This window comes from Dendrobates tinctorius, unplaced genomic scaffold (assembly GCF_039654945.1).
Source record: "Dendrobates tinctorius isolate UK_male_01 unplaced genomic scaffold, ASM3965494v1 ptg000091l, whole genome shotgun sequence".
Classification (NCBI taxonomy): domain Eukaryota; kingdom Metazoa; phylum Chordata; class Amphibia; order Anura; family Dendrobatidae; genus Dendrobates; species Dendrobates tinctorius.
In genome coordinates this window covers 14,492,899-14,515,632 of record NW_027361759.1, presented here as the reverse complement: position 1 = coordinate 14,515,632, position 22,734 = coordinate 14,492,899, and the positions used below count along the sequence as shown (strand labels likewise).

General features: G+C 41.6%; 1 protein-coding gene across 4 annotated transcripts in view; it reads left to right on the top strand.

Annotated features, from left to right (window-relative positions):
- Positions 1-22,734, top strand: part of HHLA2 (HHLA2 member of B7 family) — a 157,895-nt gene that overhangs the window by 129,724 nt on the left and 5,437 nt on the right. For 3 of the 4 annotated variants that reach the window (XM_073586255.1, XM_073586257.1, XM_073586256.1), the window contains one exon: positions 4,577-4,876. In XM_073586255.1, coding sequence (XP_073442356.1) covers positions 4,577-4,876 — 300 coding nt within the window. Of the gene's footprint in view, positions 1-4,576; positions 4,877-7,122; positions 7,959-22,734 lie in introns of those variants that run through there. The other variant, XM_073586258.1, reaches the window with a different exon arrangement.

Here is a 22,734-nt window from a genome sequence, read left to right as displayed (position 1 = left end):
ACTGAAGCTCCTGATGGTGGAGTCAGGCTTGGCTGCAGGTAGCCAGTGCCACCAAGCAGTCAGCGATACTGCAGCTGCTGACTCCAGGCGTCAGGTACACAGAAACAGATAGGACTAGGACTCCGTTCAAACTAGTTCTGGATGAGTAGGCCAGTGTCACAGCATGGAGGAGGAAGTGGAGCTATGCGGGAATGCCGCAGCGGCATTATACAGTAAGCTCTATATGTCTTAGACCTAGTATAGCTCTACTGCTGGCTTATTCATCTAAGCCAACAACAGACCTGACGGTGCACTCATAGCACAGGGGGAGAGACACTGCACAAGGGGGACACTGGGACAGAGAATGATGGGGGCAGGGGCTGCAACAATGACTGCTACCTTTGCCCTCCTGATGCTGCTTCATTTAATTATCCCAGCATTCACTGTGATACTGAACAAATCATCATCAGACAGGAAATATGAAAAAAAAAACAAAAGCATTAAGTGTAGTTAGGGGGCAGTAGGGAATTTGTAAAGCAAGTATATTAAATAGCTTGGATTATGGGGCTAAATAGGGAGTTAGGAGAGAAATGCAGGATAAGATTAGATACACGGCTGAGCAGTCACCCTTTAACTTCTATATAGCACCCTAACCCCTACCCCTCTCTTTGATCATCAGAGCTTATTGAGCAATTCTCCTAATTAGGGCTCTCAATTTCCCAAGACATGTGCTTGTTGAAAGGCACTGTTATGTAAATATAGTGGTAGCAGTGTAGGTTAAGAACAAACACTAAAAACTACAGAGAGAGGAAAAAACACTGATGGACCTGAGTGTGTTACAGTAGGACAAAGCTACTGGATCAGAGCTGTCACTCAAGGAGGAGTGCCCTCCCCCAAGCAACAAATAATTGAAGAGACTGCAGAGCTGAGTGCTGCTCAAGAGACAATTTGAGGATACCCCTTATCCCCTTTCCTACAATGGATGTAATATTCCGTCCATGTGACCGTGGACCTAATTCCCATGGACAGAATATTACGTCATAGCGATCAGCGGCGCCCACATGGTGAGCGCCGCTGATCGCGGCCGGGTGTCAGCTGATTATCACAGCTGACACCCGGCACAATGTGTCAGGGGCGGTCACGGACCGCCCCCGACACGTTAACCCTTTGCACACCGCGATCAAACACGATCGCGGAGTACCGGGGGTTAAAGGGACGCATCGGCAGGGAGGGGGCTCCCTCCGTACTTCCCTGAGCCCCCCACAGCAGCGCAATGTGCAGCGCTGCTGCGGGGGGCTCTATCCCTGCAGGTCCCCCTGATCCAAGATGGCGACGGGGACCTTCTGGGGCCTGCAGGGAGCTGGCTTCCTCATGCCTGCAAAGCGCAGGCACGAGGAAGCCTTGTGCAGTGTCTGTGACAGATCGCTGATCTGTCACAGTGATCTGTGATGTGACAGATCAGCAATCTGTCACATGACAGTTATGTCCCCCCTGGGACAATGTAATAAAGTTAAAAAAAAAAAAAGTGTAAAAATAATTTTAAAAAAATCGCTAAATGAATTGAAAAAAAAAATATTCCCAAATAAATTCATTTTTTGGAAATAAAAAAAAACAAAACAATAAAAGTACACATATTTGGTATCGCTGCATCCGTAACTACCCGCCCTATAAAACCGTCCCATTAGTTAACCCCTTTAGCGAACCCCTTAAAAAATAAAAATAAACGAAGCAAAAAATAATGATTTATTATCATACCGCCGAACAAAAAGTGCAATAACGTGCGATCAAAAAGACGGCTATAAATATCCATGGTACCGCTGAAAACGTCATCTTGTCCCGCAAAAAAAGAGCCTCCAAACAGCATCATCAGCGAAAAAATAAAAAAGTTATAGCTCACAGAATAAAGCGATGAAAAATAATTATTTTTTTATATAAAATTGTTTTCATTGCATAAAAGCGCCAAAACATAAAAAAAGACCTAAATGAGGTATCGCTGTAACTGTACTGACCCAAAGACTAAAAGGGCTTTATCAATTTTACCGCACGCGGAACGGTGTAAACGCACCCCCCAAAAGAAATTCATGAAACGCTGGTTTTTGTTCATTCTGCGTCCCAAAAATCGGAATAAAAAGCGATCAAAAGATGTCACGTGCCCGAACATGATACCAATAAAAATGTCAACTCATCCCGCAAAAAATAAGACCTCACATGACTCGGTGGGTCAAAATATGAAAAAATTATAGCTCTCAATATGTGGTGATGCAAAAACTATTTTTACAATAAAAAGCGTCTTTTAGCGTGCGACAGCTGCCGAACATAAAAACCGCCATAAATAGTAAATCAAACCCCCCGTTATCACCCCCTTAGTTAGGGAAAAATAATAAAATAAAAAAAATGTATTTATTTCCATTTTCCCTTTAGGGTTAGGGCTAGGGTTAGGGCTGAGATTAGGGTTAGGGGTGTGTTGGGGTTAGGGTTGGAGTTATAATTGGGGGGTTTCCACTGTTTGGGCACATCAGGGGCTCTCCAAATGCATCATGGCGTCTGATCTCAATTCCAGCCAATTCTGCGTTGAAAAAGTCAAATGGTGCTCCTTCCCTTCCAAGCTCTGCCATGCGCCCAAACAGTGGTTTACCCCCACATATGGGATATCAGCCTACTCAGGACAAATTGTAAAACAACTTTTGGGGTCCAATTTCTCCTGTTACCCTTGGGAAAATAAAAAAATGGGGACTAAAATATCATGTTTGTTGAAAAAATACGATTTTTTTATTTTCACACACGGCCGTTATAAACTTCTGTGAAGCACTGGGGGGGTTCAAAGTGCTCACCACACATCTAGATAAGTTCCTTAGGGGGTCTAGTTTCCAAAATGGGGTCACTTGTGGGGTGTTTCCACTGTTTAGGTACATTAGGGGCTCTCCAAAAGCAGCATGACACCCGCAGACCATTCCATCAAAGTCTGCATTCCAAAACGTCACTACTTCCCTTCCGAGCCCTGACGTGTGCCCATACAGTAGTACAGTAGTTTTCTCCCACATATGGGGTATCAGCGTACTCAGGACAAATTGGACAACAACTTTTGGGGTCCAATTTCTCCTGGTACCCTTGGGAAAATAAAAAAATTGGTGACTAAAAGATCATGTTTGTGGAAAAAATATGATTTTTTTATTTTCACACCCGGGCGTTATAAACTTCTGTGAAGCACTGGGGGAGTTCAAAGTGCTCACCACATATGTAGATAAGTTCCTTGGGGGGGTCTAGTTTCCAAAATGGTGTCATTTGTGGGGGGTTTCCACTGTTTTGGTACATCAGGGGTTTTCCAGTCGCGCCATGGTGTCCGATCTCAATTCCAGCCAAAAACGTCAAATGGCGCTGCTTCCCTTCCGAGCTCTGCCATGCGCCCAAATAGTGGTTTACCCCCACATGTGGGGTATCAGCGTACTCAGGACAAATTGCACAATAACTTTTAGAGTCCTGTTACCCTTGCAAAAATAAGAATTGAGGGTGAAAAGATCATTTTTGTGGAAAAAATATGATTTTTTAATTGTACGGCTGTACGTTATAAACTTCTGTGAAGCCCTTGTGGGTTCAAAGTTCTCACCACACATCTAGATAAGTTCCTTGGGGGGTCTAGTTTGCAAAATGGGGTCACTTGTGGGGGATTTCCACTGTTTAGGTACATCAGGGGCTCACCAAACGTGACATGGCGTCCAATCTGAATTCCAGCCAATTTTGCATTGAAAAAGTCAAACGGCGCTCCTTCCCTTCTGAGCTCTGCCATGCGCCAAAACAGTGGTTCCCCCCCACATATCAGGTAACAGCGTACTCAGTAAAAACTGCACAATAACTTTTGCAGTCCAATTTCTCCTGTGACCCTTGGTAAAATAAAAAAAGTTGAACCTGAAGTATTTTTTTTGTGAAAAAAAGTTAAATGTTCATCTTTTTTTAATATTCAAAAAAATTCCTGTGACGCATCGGAAGGGTTAATAAACTTCTTGAATGTGGTTTTGAGCACCTTAAGGGGTGCAGTTTTTAGAATGGTGTCACTTTTGGGTATTTTCTATCATATAGACCCCTCAAAGTGGCTTCAAGTGTGATGTGGTCCGTAAAAATAAAATGGTGTTGCAAAAATGAGAAATCGCTGGTCAACTTTTAACTCTTATAACTTCCTAACAAAAAAAATTTTGGTTCCAAAATTGTGCTGATTTAAAGTAAACATGTGGCAAATGCTATTTATTAAGTTTTTTGTGTGCTGTATCTCTGTGATTTAAGGGCAAAAAAATTCAAAGTTGGTAAAATTGCGAAAATTTTCAACATTTTTGCCAAATTTCAGTTTTTTTCACAAATAAACGCAAGTTATATAAATGAAATTTTACCACTAACATGAAGTACAATATGTCACGAGAAAACAGTGTCAGAATCACCGGGATGCATGGAAGCGTTTCAGAGTTATTACCTCATAAAGGGACAGTGGTCAGAATTGTAAAAATTGGCCCGGGAGTTAACGTGCAAACCACCTTTGGTAGTGAAGGGGTTAAAATTGTTTGTGGCAATTACTAGTTAGATTGTAATTATATTTCCTCTTGAATTTTAGAATCTGTCAAAGCGAAGGATGACAGTGTTACATGTGGATGCACGATTTGTGAAGATGGAGACACTGATTTCTATACTGAATGGAATTTTGCTCAAGAAACAAATGAAGTGCCAATAGCCGCAATGAATAATTCGCTGACTAATATATCTAAAGCTTATGAAACCAAAGTAGCCTATGAAGAACACAACCTGAAAATATCCAATCCTAGTGCAAAAGATAATGGCCTCTATATCTGTTTAATTAAAACAGATCAGAAAGTGAGCATTGAAATGACCCGCGTTAACATCACAGGAGAGAAAGGTAAGCTTTCCAGTAATCCACACTGGCATATGATATGCTCATCAAACCAATAAATGATTAATTTACCAGAGGGCAGATTCAGTGTAGAACATGTCTGTACATAATAGAGTCCGCCCGCCCAAATTGACCGTTTAACCCCTTCACTACCCGACAATTTTCCTTTTTCGTTTTTTCCTCCCCTACTTCCAAGTGCTATAACTATTTTTTGGCCATATAGCCGTATGAGGGATTGTTTCTTGCTGGACAAGTTGTACCTTTGAATGACACCATTCATTTTACCACATATTGTACTGCAAAATGGGAAGAAAAATAGCAAGTGATGTGAAATGTAAAATAAAGTGCAATTCCACAATTGTTTTTTGAGTTTTTTATTTGCCATGTTTACTATATGGTAAAACTGACCTGGCAATATGATTCCCCATGTCAGTTCAAGTATGCAGATACCAAATGTGTGTATGTATATCTAATATATACAGTGGGGAAAAAAAGTATTTAGTCAGTCAGCAATAGTGCAAGTTCCACCACTTAAAAAGATGAGAGGCGTCTGTAATTTACATCATAGGTAGACCTCAACTATGGGAGACAAACTGAGAAAAAAAAATCCAGAAAATCACATTGTCTGTTTTTTTTTCATTTTATTTGCATATTATGGTGGAAAACGAGTATTTGGTCAGAAACAAGCAATCAAGATTTCTGGCTCTCACAGACCTGTAACTTCTTCTTTAAGAGTCTCCTCTTTCCTCCACTCATTACCTGTAGTAATGGCACCTGTTTAAACTTGTTATCAGTATAAAAAGACACCTGTGCACACCCTCAAACAGTCTGACTCCAAACTCCACTATGATGAAGACCAAAGAGCTGTCAAAGGACACCAGAAACAAAATTGTAGCCCTGCACCAGGCTGGGAAGACTGAATCTGCAATAGCCAACCAGCTTGGAGTGAAGAAATCAACTGTGGGAGCAATAATTAGAAAATGGAAGACATACAAGACCACTGATAATCTCCCTCGATCTGGTGCTCCACGCAAAATCCCACCCCGTGGGGTCAGAATGATCACAAGAACGGTGAGCAAAAATCCCAGAACCACGCGGGGGGACCTAGTGAATGAACTGCAGAGAGCTGGGACCAATGTAACAAGGCCTACCATAAGTAACACACTACGCCACCATGGACTCAGATCCTGCAGTGCCAGACGTGTCCCACTGCTTAAGCCTGTACATGTCCGGGCCTGTCTGAAGTTTGTTAGAGAGCATTTGGATGATCCAGAGGAGTTTTGGGAGAATGTCCTATGGTCTGATGAAACCAAACTGGAACTGTTTGGTAGAAACACAACTTGTCGTGTTTGGAGGAAAAAGAATACTGAGTTGCATCCATCAAACACCATACCTACTGTAAAGCATGGTGGTGGAAACATCATGCTTTGGGGCTGTTTCTCTGCAAAGGGGCCAGGACGACTGATCCGGGTACATGAAAGAATGAATGGGGCCATGTATCGTGAGATTTTGAGTGCAAACCTCCTTCCATCAGCAAGGGCATTGAAGATGAAACGTGGCTGGGTCTTTCAACATGACAATGATCCAAAGCACACCGCCAGGGCAATGAAGGAGTGGCTTCGTAAGAAGCATTTCAAGGTCCTGGAGTGGCCTAGCCAGTCTCCAGATCTCAACCCTATAGAAAACCTTTGGAGGGAGTTGAAAGTCCGTGTTGCCAAGCGAAAAGCCAAAAACATCACTGCTCTAGAGGAGATCTGCATGGAGGAATGGGCCAACATACCAACAACAGTGTGTGGCAACCTTGTGAAGACTTACAGAAAACGTTTGACCTCTGTCATTGCCAACAAAGGATATATCACAAAGTATTGAGATGAAATTTTGTTTCTGACCAAATACTTATTTTCCACCATAATATGCAAATAAAATGAAAAAAAAACAGACAATGTGATTTTCTGGATTTTTTTTTCTCAGTTTGTCTCCCATAGTTGAGGTCTACCTATGATGTAAATTACAGACGCCTCTCATCTTTTTAAGTGGTGGAACTTGCACTATTGCTGACTGACTAAATACTTTTTTCCCCACTGTAAAGCTCAATGTGTGTGTATGTCCGGGATTGGCATCCGCACCGTAGCAGCTACAGCCACAAAATTTTGCACAGTCACACGTCTGGACCCCGAAAGCGTCATAGGCTATGTTGTGAGGCAAAATTTTAACCCCGCGCGATCCAATTCACCAAACAATTTTGCCCCTAGGTACATAATGGGGAAAAAGTGAAAGGAAAAGTGTTGGAGGCAAGTTGACAGCTGCCAGATGTGAACAAGGGGGACTTAAAGAATGAGAGCGATGGCGCCAAAGAATATATACTATATAGTTGCTAAGGTGGGGCCCTGATATGGGATACTCACCACACATGGGGATATGAACACACACAAAATGTGCCACACACTACCACGTGCTTCAACACATATACCACCCTCAGCACACGTTTCACCACACAAACACCAACCTCGCCACATAAAAGTCGAAACACAAAATTCACCATTCAAAACTCTCCACGCTGTCCCAGAGCTGTTTAAAAGATGAAAAATGAGCTGTGATTGGTTGCTATCAGCAACAGTTTTCTTTGTAGACAGTTGTGGTAACTGAGGCCTATTAGTCTTATCATTTCTATGGTGTTATCGTCCTTCTGTAAAGCTGGAAATAATACAATTTATTACCGTGCCAACACAGACCACCCTCTGACACAGACTTCAGGGGGAGCCCAGTATCACAAAGGATAGGATTAGATACACGGCTCAGTAGTCAGTATCACACAGGATAGGATTAGATACACAGCTCAGCAGTCAGTATCACACAGGAGAGGATTGGACACATGGCTCAGCAGGCAGTATCACACAGGATAGGATTAGATACACAGCTCAGCAGTCAGTATCACACAGGATAGGATTAGATACACAGCTCAGCACACAGTATCACACAGACTAGTATTAGATACACGACTCAGCAGACAGTATCACACAGAATAGGATTAGATACACGGCTCAGCAGTCAGTATCACACAGGATAGGATTAGATACATGGCTCAGCAGTCAGTATCAGACAGGATAGGATTAGATACACGGCTGAGCAGTCAGTAGCACACATGATAGGATTAGGTACACGGCTCAGCAGTCAGTATCACACAGTATAGGATTAGATACACGGCTCAGCAGACGGTATCACACAGGATAGGATTAGATACAATGCTCAGCAGTCAGTATCACACAGGAGAGGATTAGGTACACAACTCAGCAGACATTATCACACAGGATAGGGTTAGATACACAGCTCAGAAACAGGATGTGCCAAAGGAGAGGACATCTTCATTCCAAGAATTCCACTCATTCCAACTGATTTGTATTTTTATTTTAAGCGCCTCCAGTTTCCAGTTCAACTGCTATTTGCAATGTCCATTAACAATGCTCAGGGACAGTCCTTGAAAGTAGTAGGGATCGATTTGCAATCTCCATGCTTTTCTCATGGTCAATTTTACGTGATCTGTTCAAGAGTTGGAACTGCCAAAAATCTGTTCATCTTTGCACCGAAAGGAAAAACCAAAAATGTTGTTTATCAAAAGGCCCTTGAATGAGTTGAAAATAAAATACTATCAATACTTGGGTAATCGTTTAGTTAAGTTATGTTACAAATCTGTAGTGTTGAATATATGATGTGAAATGTTTTTATGTGCAATATAATCATTATAATTTGTTATAACTAACCACAGTTGGTTACTATGCCCGGGCAACGCCGGGCTCTTCAGCTAGTGTGTATATATATATGTGTATATATATATATATATATATATATATATTTTGTTATTAAGGTGGTGAAAAGAAATTCGGAAATTTGTAAAAATAAATAAGTAGATAAAAATAATTTTTTTTTCTCCATTTTCTGAGACTCGTAAGATTTTTATTTTTCAGGATCTGTGGCAGTATGAGGGCTTATTTTTTTAACCTTGAGTTGACAATTTTAATGATATGATTTCAGGATAGATATAGATGCAATGTTTTGATCGCCTCTTATTGCAATGTTGTGGTGGCCAAAAAACATAATTCTGGCGTTTTTTTTTCTTGATACGCCGTTTACCAATCTGATAAATTTATTTTATATTTTGATAGATTGGAGATTTCTAAACTCAGCGATACTAATTTAGTGTATTTTTTTTACATTGTTTTATTTTTAATGGTGCAAAACTTGTTTTTTTTTTCATATGCTTTCACAGGGGACTTGTAATGACAGGCGAGGAGGTCATCAGCAGACCCCTGGCTATAATGACAACCTATCAGCGCCCCATGATCATGTGACAGGACTGCTGATGTGTGGGATCAATGAAGTGCTTCCAGCTGGTGTGTGTTAAATCCCATTGTCAGAGATTGACAGCGGGATTTAATTAGTTCACAGTTAAACAGTCCTCTGCCCGTGGCTATTACAGCTTAAATCAGCCATCAAGTACAGGGAAAGATGTGGGCTCGGCAGGGACACTACCTTTGACTTACATGTACATCATAGGTATAGAAGGGGATAAACAAAGCACATAACCTTGTAGGGTATATTCAATGTTCAATGTACCAATATCAATGTACAAGCCATCCATAATATGTCTCCTCCGTATGTCTCCAAACTAATCTGCCAATACAGTATCTTCCAACACATAATCTCCCATCCTCCCACAACTTACTTTTCTCTATGTCTCCTCCGTATGTCTCCAAACTAATCTCCCAATATCTTACAACACATAATCTCCCATCCTCCCGCAACTTCCTTTTCTCCTCCACACGTTCCTTGCCCATTCGCCTCCAAAACTTTGCCTGAGTATTATCCTATCCTCTGGAATTCTGTGCCCTAACATGTCTGATTTCCACCACATTCTGAACTTTCAGAAGAAACCTGAAAATGCATCTCTTGAAATAAGCTTACAGCCTGGAATAAACCACCTCACCACCACTGAAGCTGCCGCAATCCCCTAGCCTACTGTGTCTACCTCCATTATCCTGTAGAATGTAAGCCCACAAGAGCAGGGCCCTCTCCTTTCTGTATCAGGGTGTCACTGTTAATTTGTTCACTGTCATTAATATCTGTATTTTGTATATAACCATTTCTCACATGTATAGCACCATGGAATCAATGGAGCTCTACAAATAAATGAAATTAACAATGTTCTAATCATTTCCTTAGTTCTGCAGTAACTGAAGTTTAAGCAAATATGCTAATTATGATGCTTGGCGCACCTAGCCAAGGAGTTCTGTACACCGTTCCCCCCACTGGTTTTACAGTCTACCACTTGCCTCACTAGTGATTGCGAGCACCGGCTTGAGCTTTCTATGCAGACAGTACCCACTTCAGGTAAGTCACTGTTGTCAGTCTCCAGTGATGGAGGTGGAACATGCAAAACCAGTGGCTAGAACAGTGTACTGAGCCTCTTGGCCACACCAAGGGTTCACCGAGCACCAAAATTAGCATATTTGGTTAAACTTCAGTTTCTGTATAAAAGAGGTAGCCCAGAATTATTATTTTTTTTTTTTATAAAATTAGTCAATATATTAAATAGCGCAACTAAAGAATACATATCATCCTGGAAAAAACACACATATGGGTATATTGGTGGAACAATACAAAAGCTATGGCTCTTGGAGACTGCAAAGGGAAAACGTCAGCTTAAAAAGAAAAAAAAATATAGATAGGTATAGATAAATTATATATATATACAGTATATATATTCCAGACAGACCAATCTCAGCACAGCCTGGATTGATTACAGGAAAGCCTATGACTCAATGCCACACACATGGATCTGTGAGTGCTTGGCTCTCTACAATGTCAAAAGGAAATTAAGAACCTTCCTCATAAACTCAATGGGGCTATGGAAAACAACATTGGAAGTCAACTCAAGACAACTAGCACAAGTGACCAACAAATGCGGCATATACCAAGGTGATGCACTGTCCTCTTTGCTATTCTGCATAGGCTTGAACCCCCTCAGTTTGATAATTACAGAGTCTGGCTATGGATACAAGTCCAAGAGTGGAAACATCAGCAGCCACCTCCTCTACATGGATGACATCAAGTTGTATGTGAAAAATGAATGAGAAAATAGGGGGGGAAGCCAGCACTGCTTAAGGTTAGAACGCATATATTGAAGTGCATATGCACATAATATCTAGCTGTATTCAAAAATGAGATATTTAGCAAAAAAATGATCAATTCAATTGAGCCACCCCGCCGCGCCAAGGCAATCTCATGAGCCATCAATTCACTGATAAACCTGACAAGGATCTACAGCGAAGACATCGGGATGTCCTTTGGACTGGAGAAGTGCAGCCGGTTGGTAATATAGAGAGGCAAGGTAGTCAAAACTGATGGAGTGGAATTACAAGCAGGGCACATAGCAGATGTCCAGACATGCTACAAGTACCTTGACATCCCACAGGGATACGGTAACCATGATGAGGAGGCAAGGAAAGCAGCAACATCCAAATACCATCAAAGGGTAGGACAGGTCCTGAAGAGCCAGTTCAATGGGAAGAATAAAATCCACATCATCAATACATATGCCCTGCCAGTTATCAGATACCCTGCTGGCATAGTGTGTTGGCCAAAAGAAGAGATGGAAGCTGCAGATGTGAAGACACAAAATGATAATGAAAGGTCAAAAATCCTGTGGGACTTCAAGATCCAGATGGATAAGCAGGTGTTGGCTAACCAACCAGACATTGTGATAGTAGACAAGGACCTTCGACAGCAATGATAATAGATGTGGCAGTGCCAAGTGACAGCAACATCAGAAAGAAGGAATATGAGAAGCTGGAGAAATACCAGAACTGGAGAAGATGTGGAAGGTGAAGGCAACAGTGATTCCAGTGGTGATAGGAGCACTTGGAGCAGTGACCCCTAAGTTGGAAAAATGGCTACAACAGATCCCAGGAGCAACATCTGAACTCTGTCCTGAAAAGCGCAATGCTGGGAACAACTAAGATCCTGCGCAGAACCTGCAAACTCCCAGGCCTCTGGTATTGGACCCGAGAATGAGAAAGGACAACAAAGACCACCCCAGTGGGGGGTGAGAAGGAAGTTTTTATAAATAAATAAATATATATACAGTTGTGGCCAAAAGTATTGACACCCCTGCAATTCTGTCAGATAATCAGTTTCTTCCTGAAAATGATTGCAAACACAAATTCTTTGATATTATTATCTTCATTTAATTTGTCTTAAATGAAAAAACACAAAAAGAATTGTCCTAAAGCCAAATTGGATATAATTCCACACCAAACATAAAAAAGAAGGTGGACAAAAGTATTGGCACTGTTGGAAAAATCATGTGATGCTTTTCTAATTTGTGTAATTAACAGCACCTGTAAATACCTGTGGCACCTAACAGGTGTTGGCAATAACTAAATCACACTTGCAGCCAGTTGACATGGATTAAAGTTGACTCAACCTCTGTCCTGTGTCCTTGTGTGTACCACTTTGAGCATGGAGAAAAGAAAGAAGACCAAAGAACTGTCTGAGGACTTGAGAAACCAAATTGTGAGGAAGCATGAGCAATCTCAAGGCTACAAGTCCATCTCCAAAGACCTGAATGTTCCTGTGTCTACCGTGCGCAGTGTCATCAAGAAGTTTAAAGCCCATAGCACTGTGGCTAACCTCCCTAGATGTGGACGGAAAAGAAAAATTGACAAGAGATTTCAACGCAAGATTGTGCGGATGTTGGATAAAGAAACTCGGCTAACATCCAAACAAGTTCAAGCTGCCCTGCAGTCCGAGGGTACAACAGTGTCAACCCGTACTATCCGTCAGTGTCTGAATGAAAAGGGACTGTATGGTAGGAGACCCAGGAAGACCCCACTTCTTACCCCGAGACATAAAAAAGCCAGGCTGGAGTTTGCCAAAACTTACCTGAAAAAGCCTAAAACGTTTTGGAAGAATGTTCTCTGGTCAGATGAGACAAAAGTAGAGCTTTTTGGGCAAAGGCATCAACATAGAGTTTACAGGAGAAAAAAAGAGGCATTCAAAGAAAAGAACACGGCCCCTACAGTCAAACATGGCGGAGGTTCCCTGATGTTTTGGGGTTGCTTTGCTGCCTCTGGCACTGGACTGCTTGACTGTGTGCATGGCATTATGGAGTCTGAAGACTACCAACAAATTTTGCAGCATAATGTAGGGCCCAGTGTGAGAAAGCTGGGTCTCCCTCAGAGGTCATGGGTCTTCCAGCAGGACAATGACCCAAAACACACTTCAAAAAGCACTAGAAAATGGTTTGAGAGAAAGCACTGGAGACTTCTAAGGTGGCCAGCAATGAGTCCAGACCTGAATCCCATAGAACACCTGTGGAGAGATCTAAAAATGGCAGTTTGGAGAAGGCACCCTTCTAATATCAGGGACCTGGAGCAGTTTGCCAAAGAAGAATGGTCTAAAATTCCAGCAGAGCATTGTAAGAAACTCATTGATGGTTACCGGAAGCGGTTGGTCGCAGTTATTTTGGCTAAAGGTTGTGCAACCAAGTATTAGGCTGAGGGTGCAAATACTTTTGTCTGGCCCATTTTTGGAGTTTTGTGTGAAATGATCAATGTTTTGCTTTTTGCTTCATTCTCTTTTGTGTTTTTTCATTTAAGACAAATTAAATGAAGATAATAATACCAAATAATTTGTGTTTGCAATCATTTTCAGGAAGAAACGGAGTATTATCTGACAGAATTGCAGGGGTGTCAATACTTTTGGCCACAACTGTGTGTGTATATGTATATATATATATATATATATATACAGTGGGGAAAAAAAGTATTTAGTCAGTCAGCAATAGTGCAAGTTCCACCACTTAAAAAGATGAGAGGCGTCTGTAATTTACATCATAGGTAGACCTCAACTATGGGAGACAAACTGAGAAAAAAAAATCCAGAAAATCACATTGTCTGTTTTTTTTTCATTTTATTTGCATATTATGGTGGAAAATAAGTATTTGGTCAGAAACAAGCAATCAAGATTTCTGGCTCTCACAGACCTGTAACTTCTTCTTTAAGAGTCTCCTCTTTCCTCCACTCATTACCTGTAGTAATGGCACCTGTTTAAACTTGTTATCAGTATAAAAAGACACCTGTGCACACCCTCAAACAGGCTGACTCCAAACTCCACTATGGTGAAGACCAAAGAGCTGTCAAAGGACACCAGAAACAAAATTGTAGCCCTGCACCAGGCTGGGAAGACTGAATCTGCAATAGCCAACCAGCTTGGAGTGAAGAAATCAACTGTGGGAGCAATAATTAGAAAATGGAAGACATACAAGACCACTGATAATCTCCCTCGATCTGGTGCTCCACGCAAAATCCCACCCCGTGGGGTCAGAATGATCACAAGAATGGTGAGCAAAAATCCCAGAACCACGCGGGGGGACCTAGTGAATGAACTGCAGAGAGCTGGGACCAATGTAACAAGGCCTACCATAAGTAACACACTACGCCACCATGGACTCAGATCCTGCAGTGCCAGACGTGTCCCACTGCTTAAGCCTGTACATGTCCGGGCCCGTCTGAAGTTTGCTAGAGAGCATTTGGATGATCCAGAGGAGTTTTGGGAGAATGTCCTATGGTCTGATGAAACCAAACTGGAACTGTTTGGTAGAAACACAACTTGTCGTGTTTGGAGGAAAAAGAATACTGAGTTGCATCCATCAAACACCATACCTACTGTAAAGCATGGTGGTGGAAACATCATGCTTTGGGGCTGTTTCTCTGCAAAGGGGCCAGGACGACTGATCCGGGTACATGAAAGAATGAATGGGGCCATGTATCGTGAGATTTTGAGTGCAAACCTCCTTCCATCAGCAAGGGCATTGAAGATGAAACGTGGCTGGGTCTTTCAACATGACAATGATCCAAAGCACACCGCCAGGGCAACGAAGGAGTGGCTTCGTAAGAAGCATTTCAAGGTCCTGGAGTGGCCTAGCCAGTCTCCAGATCTCAACCCTATAGAAAACCTTTGGAGGGAGTTGAAAGTCCGTGTTGCCAAGCGAAAAGCCAAAAACATCACTGCTCTAGAGGAGATCTGCATGGAGGAATGGGCCAACATACCAACAACAGTGTGTGGCAACCTTGTGAAGACTTACAGAAAACGTTTGACCTCTGTCATTGCCAACAAAGGATATATCACAAAGTATTGAGATGAAATTTTGTTTCTGACCAAATACTTATTTTCCACCATAATATGCAAATAAAATGAAAAAAAAACAGACAATGTGATTTTTTGGATTTTTTTTCTCAGTTTGTCTCCCATAGTTGAGGTCTACCTATGATGTAAATTACAGACGCCTCTCATCTTTTTAAGTGGTGGAACTTGCACTATTGCTGACTGACTAAATACTTTTTTTCCCCACTGTATATACACTGCGTGCAGAATTATTAGGCAAGTTGTATTTGAGAGGATTATTTTTATTATTGAACAACAACTATGTTCTCAGTCAACCCAAAAGACTCATAAATATCAAAGCTTAATATTTTTGGAAGTTGGAGTGTTTTTTTTTTAGATTTGGCTATCTTAGGAGGATATCTGTTTGTGCAGGTAACTATTACTGTGCAGATTTATTAGGCAACTTAATAAAAAACAAATATATACCCATCTCACTTGTTTATTTTCACCAGGTAAACCAATATAACAACACAAAATTTAGAAATAAACATTTCTGACATTCAAAAACAAACAAAAAAAAATCAGTGACCAATATAGCCACCTTTCTTTACGATGACACTCAAAAGCCTTCCATCCATAGATTCTGTCAGTTGCTTGATCTGTTTACGATCAACATTGCGTGCAGCAGCCACCACAGCCTCCCAGACACTGTTCCGAGAGATGTACTGTTTTCCCTCCCTGTAGATCTCACATTTTATGAGGGACCACAGGTTCTCTATGGGGTTCAGATCAGGTGAACAAGGGGGCCATGTCATTATTTTTTCTTCTTTTAGACCTTTACTGGGCAGCCACGCTGTGGAGTATTTGGATGCATTTGATGGAGCATTGTCCTGCATGAAAATCATGTTTTTCTTGAAGGATACCGACTTCTTCCTGTACCACTGCTTGAAGAAGGTGTCTTCCAAAAACTGGCAGTTGGTCTGGGAGTTGAGCTTCACTCCATCCTCAACCCAAAAAGGTCCCACAAGTTCATCTTTGATAATAGCCGTTACCAGTAAACCACCTCCACCTTGCTGGCGTCTGAGTCAGAGTGGAGCTCTCTGACCTTTACTGATCCAGCCTCGAGTCCATCCATCTGGCCCATCAAGAGTCACTCTCATTTCATCAGTCCATAAAATCTTAGAAAAATCAGTCTGAAGATATTTCTTGGCCCAGTCTTGACGTTTTATCTTATGTTTCTTATTCAAAGGTGGTCGTTTTCCAGCCTTCCTTACCTTGGCCATGTCCCTGAGTGTGGCACACCTTGTGCTTTTTGATACTCCAGTAACGTTGCAGCTCTGAAATATGGCAAAACTGGTGGCAAATGGCATCTTGGCAGCTTCACGCTTGATTTTCCTCAATTCATGGGAAGTTATTTTGAGCCTTTTTTATCAACACGCTTCTTGCAACCCTGTTGGATATTTGCCATGAAACGCTTGATTGTTCAGTGATCACGCTTCAAAAGTTTGGCAATTTCAAGACTGCTGCATCACTCTGCAAGACATCTCACAATTTTTGACTTTTCAGAATCCGTAAAATCTCTCTTCTGACCCATTTTGCCAAGGGAAAGGAAGTTACCTAATAATTAAGCACACCTTATATAGCGTGTTGATGTCATTAGACCACACCGCTCCTCATTACAGAGATGCAAATCACCGGATTTACATAATTGTCAGTTGGCTTTCAAGCCTATACAGCTTGGAGTAGGACAACATGTATAAAAAGGATGATGTGATCAAAATACTCATTTTCCTAATAATTCTGCACACAGTGTGTGTGTGTGTGTGTATATGTATATATATATATATATATATATATATATATATATATATATATATATATATATATATATATGAGAGAGAGATTAAAATGACTGTATCCTAAAAAGATTAAAGTTGTGTTTTCAGCTTATTCTGTTGTTTTCTTCAAAAACTCCATGTTTTATAGTATGCCATTTTTTTCTGGCATTTTACCTATAGGCTTTTGTAAAGTACCATACATACTCGAGTATAAGCCGACCCGCGTATAAGCCCACCCGAGTATAAGCCGACCCCCCCTAATTTTGTCTGAAAAAAAGTGGGAAAACTTATTGACTCGAGTATTAGCCTAGGGTGGAAAAGATGCTCCATAGATTATGCCCCCATAAGATGCTCCATAGATTATTTCCCCATATGCTGCCCCCACAAGAAGCTCCATAGATTATGCCCCCATATGCTGCCCCCATAAGATGCTCGATATATTATTCCCCCATATGCTGCCCCCATAAGATGCTCCATAGATTATTCCCCCATATGCTGCCCGCATAAGATGCTCCATAGATTATTCCCCCATATGCTGCCCCCATAAGATGCTCCATAGATTATTCCCCCATATGCTGCCCCCATAAGATGCTCCATAGATTATTCCCTCATATGCTGCCCCCATAAGAAGCTCCATAGATTATGCCTCTATATGCTGCCCTCATAAGATGCTCTATAGATTATGGCCCCATGTGCTGCCGCTGCTGCATTTAAAAATAAGAAAAATTACATACTCACCTCTCCGTCGCTGGGGTCAGGTGCCGGAGTCACTGCTGGCACCTGAGATACTCACCTGTCCTGCGTCCATGGCTGCTTTCTGCTGTCTGGCACGTCATCTGTCAGTGAAGTTCAGACTGCAGGGGGCGCGGCGCGCACTAACCACCTCACCGCGCCCTCTGCTGTCTGAACGTCACTGACAGATGACGTGCCAGACAGCAGCAAGCAGCCATGGACGCAGGACAGGTGAGTATCGCTATACTTACCCGTCCTGTCGCTGTCTCTTCAGCCCCCAGCTTCTCAGCGTTCTCCCTTCCTGCCTTCAGCGGTCACGTGGTACCGCTCATTAAAACTCATGAATATGGGCATATTCTAACACCTGGATACGTTTATTTGTGAACCATTCAATTGTAGATTTTGCTTTATGTTTGGGATCATTGTCTTGTTGGAAGACAAATCTCCATCCCAGTCTCAGGTCTTTTGCAGACTCCAACAGGTTTTCATCAAGAATGGTCCTGTATTTGGCTCCATCCATCTTCCTATCAATTTTAGCCATCTTCCCTGTCCCTGCTGAAAAAAAACAGCCCCAAACCATGATGCTGCCACGACCATGTTTGACAGTGGGGATGGTGTGTTCAGGGTGATGAGCTCTGTTGCCTTTACACCAAACATATCGTTTGACATAGCTGCCAAAAAGTTCAATTTTGGTTTCATCTGACCAGAGCACCTTCTTCCACATGTTTGGTGTGTCTCCCAGGTGGCTTGTTGCAAACTTTAAACAACATTTTATGGATATCTTTGAGAAACTGCTTTCTTCTTGACACTCTTCCATAAAGGCCAGATTTCTGCAACGTACGACTGATTGTTGTCCTGTGGACAGACTATCCCACCTCAGCAGTAGATCTCAGCAGTTCATCCAGAGTGATCATGGGCCTCGTGGCTGCATCTCTGATCAGTTTTCTCCTTGTTTGAGATGAAAGTTTAGAGGGATGGCCGGGTCTTGGTAGATTTGCAGTGGTATGATACTCCTTCCATTTCAATATTGATACTCCTTCCATTTCAATATGAAGTGCTCATTGGGATGTTTAAAGTTTTGGAAATCATTTTGTATCCAAATGTGGCTTTAAACTTCTCCACAACAGTATCATGGACCTGTCTATTGTGTTCCTTGGTCTTCATGATGCTCTCTGTGCATCAAATAGAACCATGAGACTATCACAGAGCAGGTGCATTTATACGGAGACTTGATTACACACAGGTGGATTATATTTATCATCATTAGTCATTTAGGACAACATTGGATCATTCAGAGATCCACAATGAACTTCTGGAGTGAGTTTGCTGAAAGTAAAAGGGCCGAATAATATTGCACGCCCCACTTTTCAGTTATTGAATTTCCACAAAAATTTAAAATAACCAATAAATTTAGTTCAACTTCACAATTGTGTTCCACTTGTTGTTGATTCTTCACCAAAAATTTACATTTGGTATCTTTATGTTTGAAGCATGATATGTGGGTAAAGGTTGAAAAGTTCCAGGGTAGCCGAATACTTTCGCAAGACACTGTAATATCTACACTTTCCAAAGACATCAGATTTCCTCAGGATTTCTAGGATTGCTGGGGGTCCCAATGGACAGACCCCCACCAATCAGCAATTTATCTTCTAAAGTAAATATTATCTTTTTTGCGAATAACCCTTTAGTTGTCCCACCCCAGGTTATATTACCCCACACAGTGCACCCCTGCTGTGTAAATATGGACATTGTTTAGGAATTCTGAGTATAAACACATTATCAACATAGTTTAAGGTTCCGTTCCAAAAGTTCCCAATTACACCACATGCCCAGAACATGTGCATAATATCCGCTGGGCCCACCCCGCATCTTTGGCACAAATCGTCTGGTCTCACCCCTTAATCCAGGTGCTGAATCCCTCCAATCTAAAAAAAATCCAGTAATTTGGGGTTTTAGCAAATAGGCGCAAGCGGGGTGTATTCACCAATATTTAGCACTTGTTTAGTTTTAATCATAAGGACTACTGTTGGAAGCTTGCTCTTGAGACCACTCTGATATCCCACCTGCAGGAAGGGCAAAATTAGAAGTCCCCCCATATGCTCCAATAATATAGCGACTGAGGAATGCTGAAGCAGTTTAAGTTGTTGCAATTGTGAGGCCAAAAAGTACAACCACAGGTTAGGGGCAGCCAAAACTCCTTCCCCCATTATACCTTTTTAACTCCCTAAACATGGCTTGAAATTTAAAGAAGTATTTCAGGGGGAGCCATATTGGAGTATTATGAATTATATATAACAATTTCGGCATCAACACCACTTTAACTAGATTTCTGCGCCCAATTACTGACAGAGGTAACTTGCACCAAGTGTTAATCTTTTTCTGAAATTTCGTATACAATGGATCTAAGCTCAGGGGTATGAAAGAATTAATATTAGCAGAGATGTGAATATCCAGATATTTAACACCTATACCCCCCAAGGTTGGTTTGCACGTTCATGACCGGGCCAATTTTTACCATTCTGACCACTGTCCCTTTATGAGGTCATAACTCTGGAACACTTCCATGGATCCCACTGATTCTGACATTGTTTTCTCGTGACATATTGTACTTCATGTTAGTGGTAAAATTTCATTTATATAACTTGCGTTTATTTGTGAAAAAAACAGAAATTTGGCGACAATGTTGAACATTTCGCAATTTTCCAACTTTGAATTTTTATGCCCTTAAATCACAGAGATATCAGCACAATTTTGGAACCAAAATTTTTTTTTGTTAGGAAGTTATAAGGGTTAAAATTTGACCAGCGATTTCTCATTTTTACAACAAAATTTTATTTTTACGGACCAAATCACATTTGAAGTCACTTTGAGGGTGCTATATGATAGAAAATACCCAAAAGTGACACCATTCTAAAAACTGCACCCCTCAAGGTGCTCAAAACCACATTCAAGAAGTTTATTAACCTTTCAGGTGCTTCACAGGAATTTTTTGAATGTTTAAAAAAAAAAATGAACATTTAACTTTTTCACAAAAAAATTACTTCAGGTCCAATTTTTTTATTTTACCAAGGGTAACAGGAGAAATTGGACTGCAAAAGTTATTGTGCAATTTGTCCTGAGTATGCTGATACCTGATATGTGGGGGGGAACCACTGTTTCAGCGCATGGCAGAGCTCAGAAGGGAAGGAGCGCTGTTTGACTTTTTCAATGCAAAATTGGCTGGAATTCAGATCGGACACCATGTCACGTTTGGAGAGCCCCTGATGTGCCTAAACAGTGGAAACCCCCAACAAGTGACCCCATTTTGGAAACTAGACCCCCCCAAGGAACTTATCTAGATATGGGTTGAGAACTTTGAACCCTCAAGGGCTTCACAGAACTTTATAACGTACAGCCGTACAATTAAAAAATCATATTTTTTCCACAAAAATGATCTTTTCACCCCCAATTTTAATTTTCCCAAGGGTAACAGGACCCCAAAAGTTATTGTGCAATTTTTCCTGAGTACGCTGATACCCCATATGTGGGGGTAAACCACTATTTGGGTGCATGGCAGAGCTCGGAAGGGAAGCAACGCCATTTGACTTTTATGGCTGGAATTGAGAACGGACGCCATGTCGCGTTTGGAAAGCCCCATATGTGCCAATACAGTGGAACCCCCCCACAAATGACACCAATTTGGAAACTAGACCCCCCAAGGAACTTACCTAGATGTGTGGTGAGAACTTTGACCCCACAAGGGCTTCACAGAAGTTTATAACGTACAGCCGTAAAATTAAAAAATCACATTTTTTCCACAAAAATGATCTTTTCACCCCCAATTTTTATTTTCCCAAGGGTAACAGGACCCTTAAAGTTATTGTGCAGTTTGTCCTGAGTACGCTGATACCCCACATGTGGGGGTAAACCACTATTTGGGCGCATGGCAGAGCTCGGAAGGGAAGCAGCAGCATTTGACTTTTTTGGCTGGAATTGGGATTGGACGCCATGCCGCATTTGGAAAGCCCCTGATGTGCCTAAACGGTGGAAACCCCCCACAAATGACACCATCTTGGAAACTATACCCCCCATGGAACATATCTAGATGTGTGATGAGCACTTTAACCCCCCAGTGCTTCACAGAAGTTTATAACGCCCGGGCGTGAAAATAAAAAAATCATATTTTTTCCACAAACATGATCTTTTAGTCCCCAATATTTTTATTTTCCCAAGGGTAACAGGATAAATTGGACCCCAAAAGTTGTTGTCCAATTTGTCCTGAGTACGCTGATACCCCATATGTGGGAGAAAACTACTGTATGGGCACACGTCGGGGCTCGGAAGGGAAGTATTGACGTTTTGGAATGCAGACTTTGATGGAATGGTCTGCGGGTGTCATGTTGCCTTTGGAGAGCCCCTGAGGTACCTAAACAGTGGAAACCCCCCACAAATGACCCCATTTTGGAAACTAGACCCCCTACTGAACTTATCTAGATGTGTGGTGAGCACTTTGAACCCCCAAGTGCTTCACAGAAGTTTATAATGCTCGGGCATGAAAATAAAAAAATCGTATTTTTTCCACAAAAATGATATTTTTGCCCCCAATTTTTTATTTTCCTAAGGGTAACAGGACAAATTGGACCCCAAAAGTTGTTTTACAATTTGTCCTGAGTAGACTGATGCCCCATATGTTGGGGTAAAACAATGTTTGGGCGCATGGCAGAGCTTGGAAGGGAAGGAGCACGATTTGACTTTTTCAACGCAGAATTGGCTGGAATTGAGATCCGACGCCATGTTGCATTTGGAGAGTACCTGATGTGCCCAAACAGTGGAAACCCCCCAATTCTATCTCCAACCCTAACCCCAACACACCCCTAACCCTAATCTCAGCCCTAACCCTAGCCCTAACCCTAACCCTAATGGGAAAATGGAAATAAATCCTTTTTTTTAATTTTATTATTTTTCCCTAACTAAGGGGGTGATAAAGGGGGTTTGATTTACTATTTATGGTGGGTTTTTATGTTTGGCAGCTGTCACATGCTAAAAGACGCTTTTTATTATAAAAATAGTTTTTGCATCACCACATTTTGAGAGCTATAATTTTTCCATATTTTGACCCACCAAGTCATATGAGGTCTTATTTTTTGCGGGACG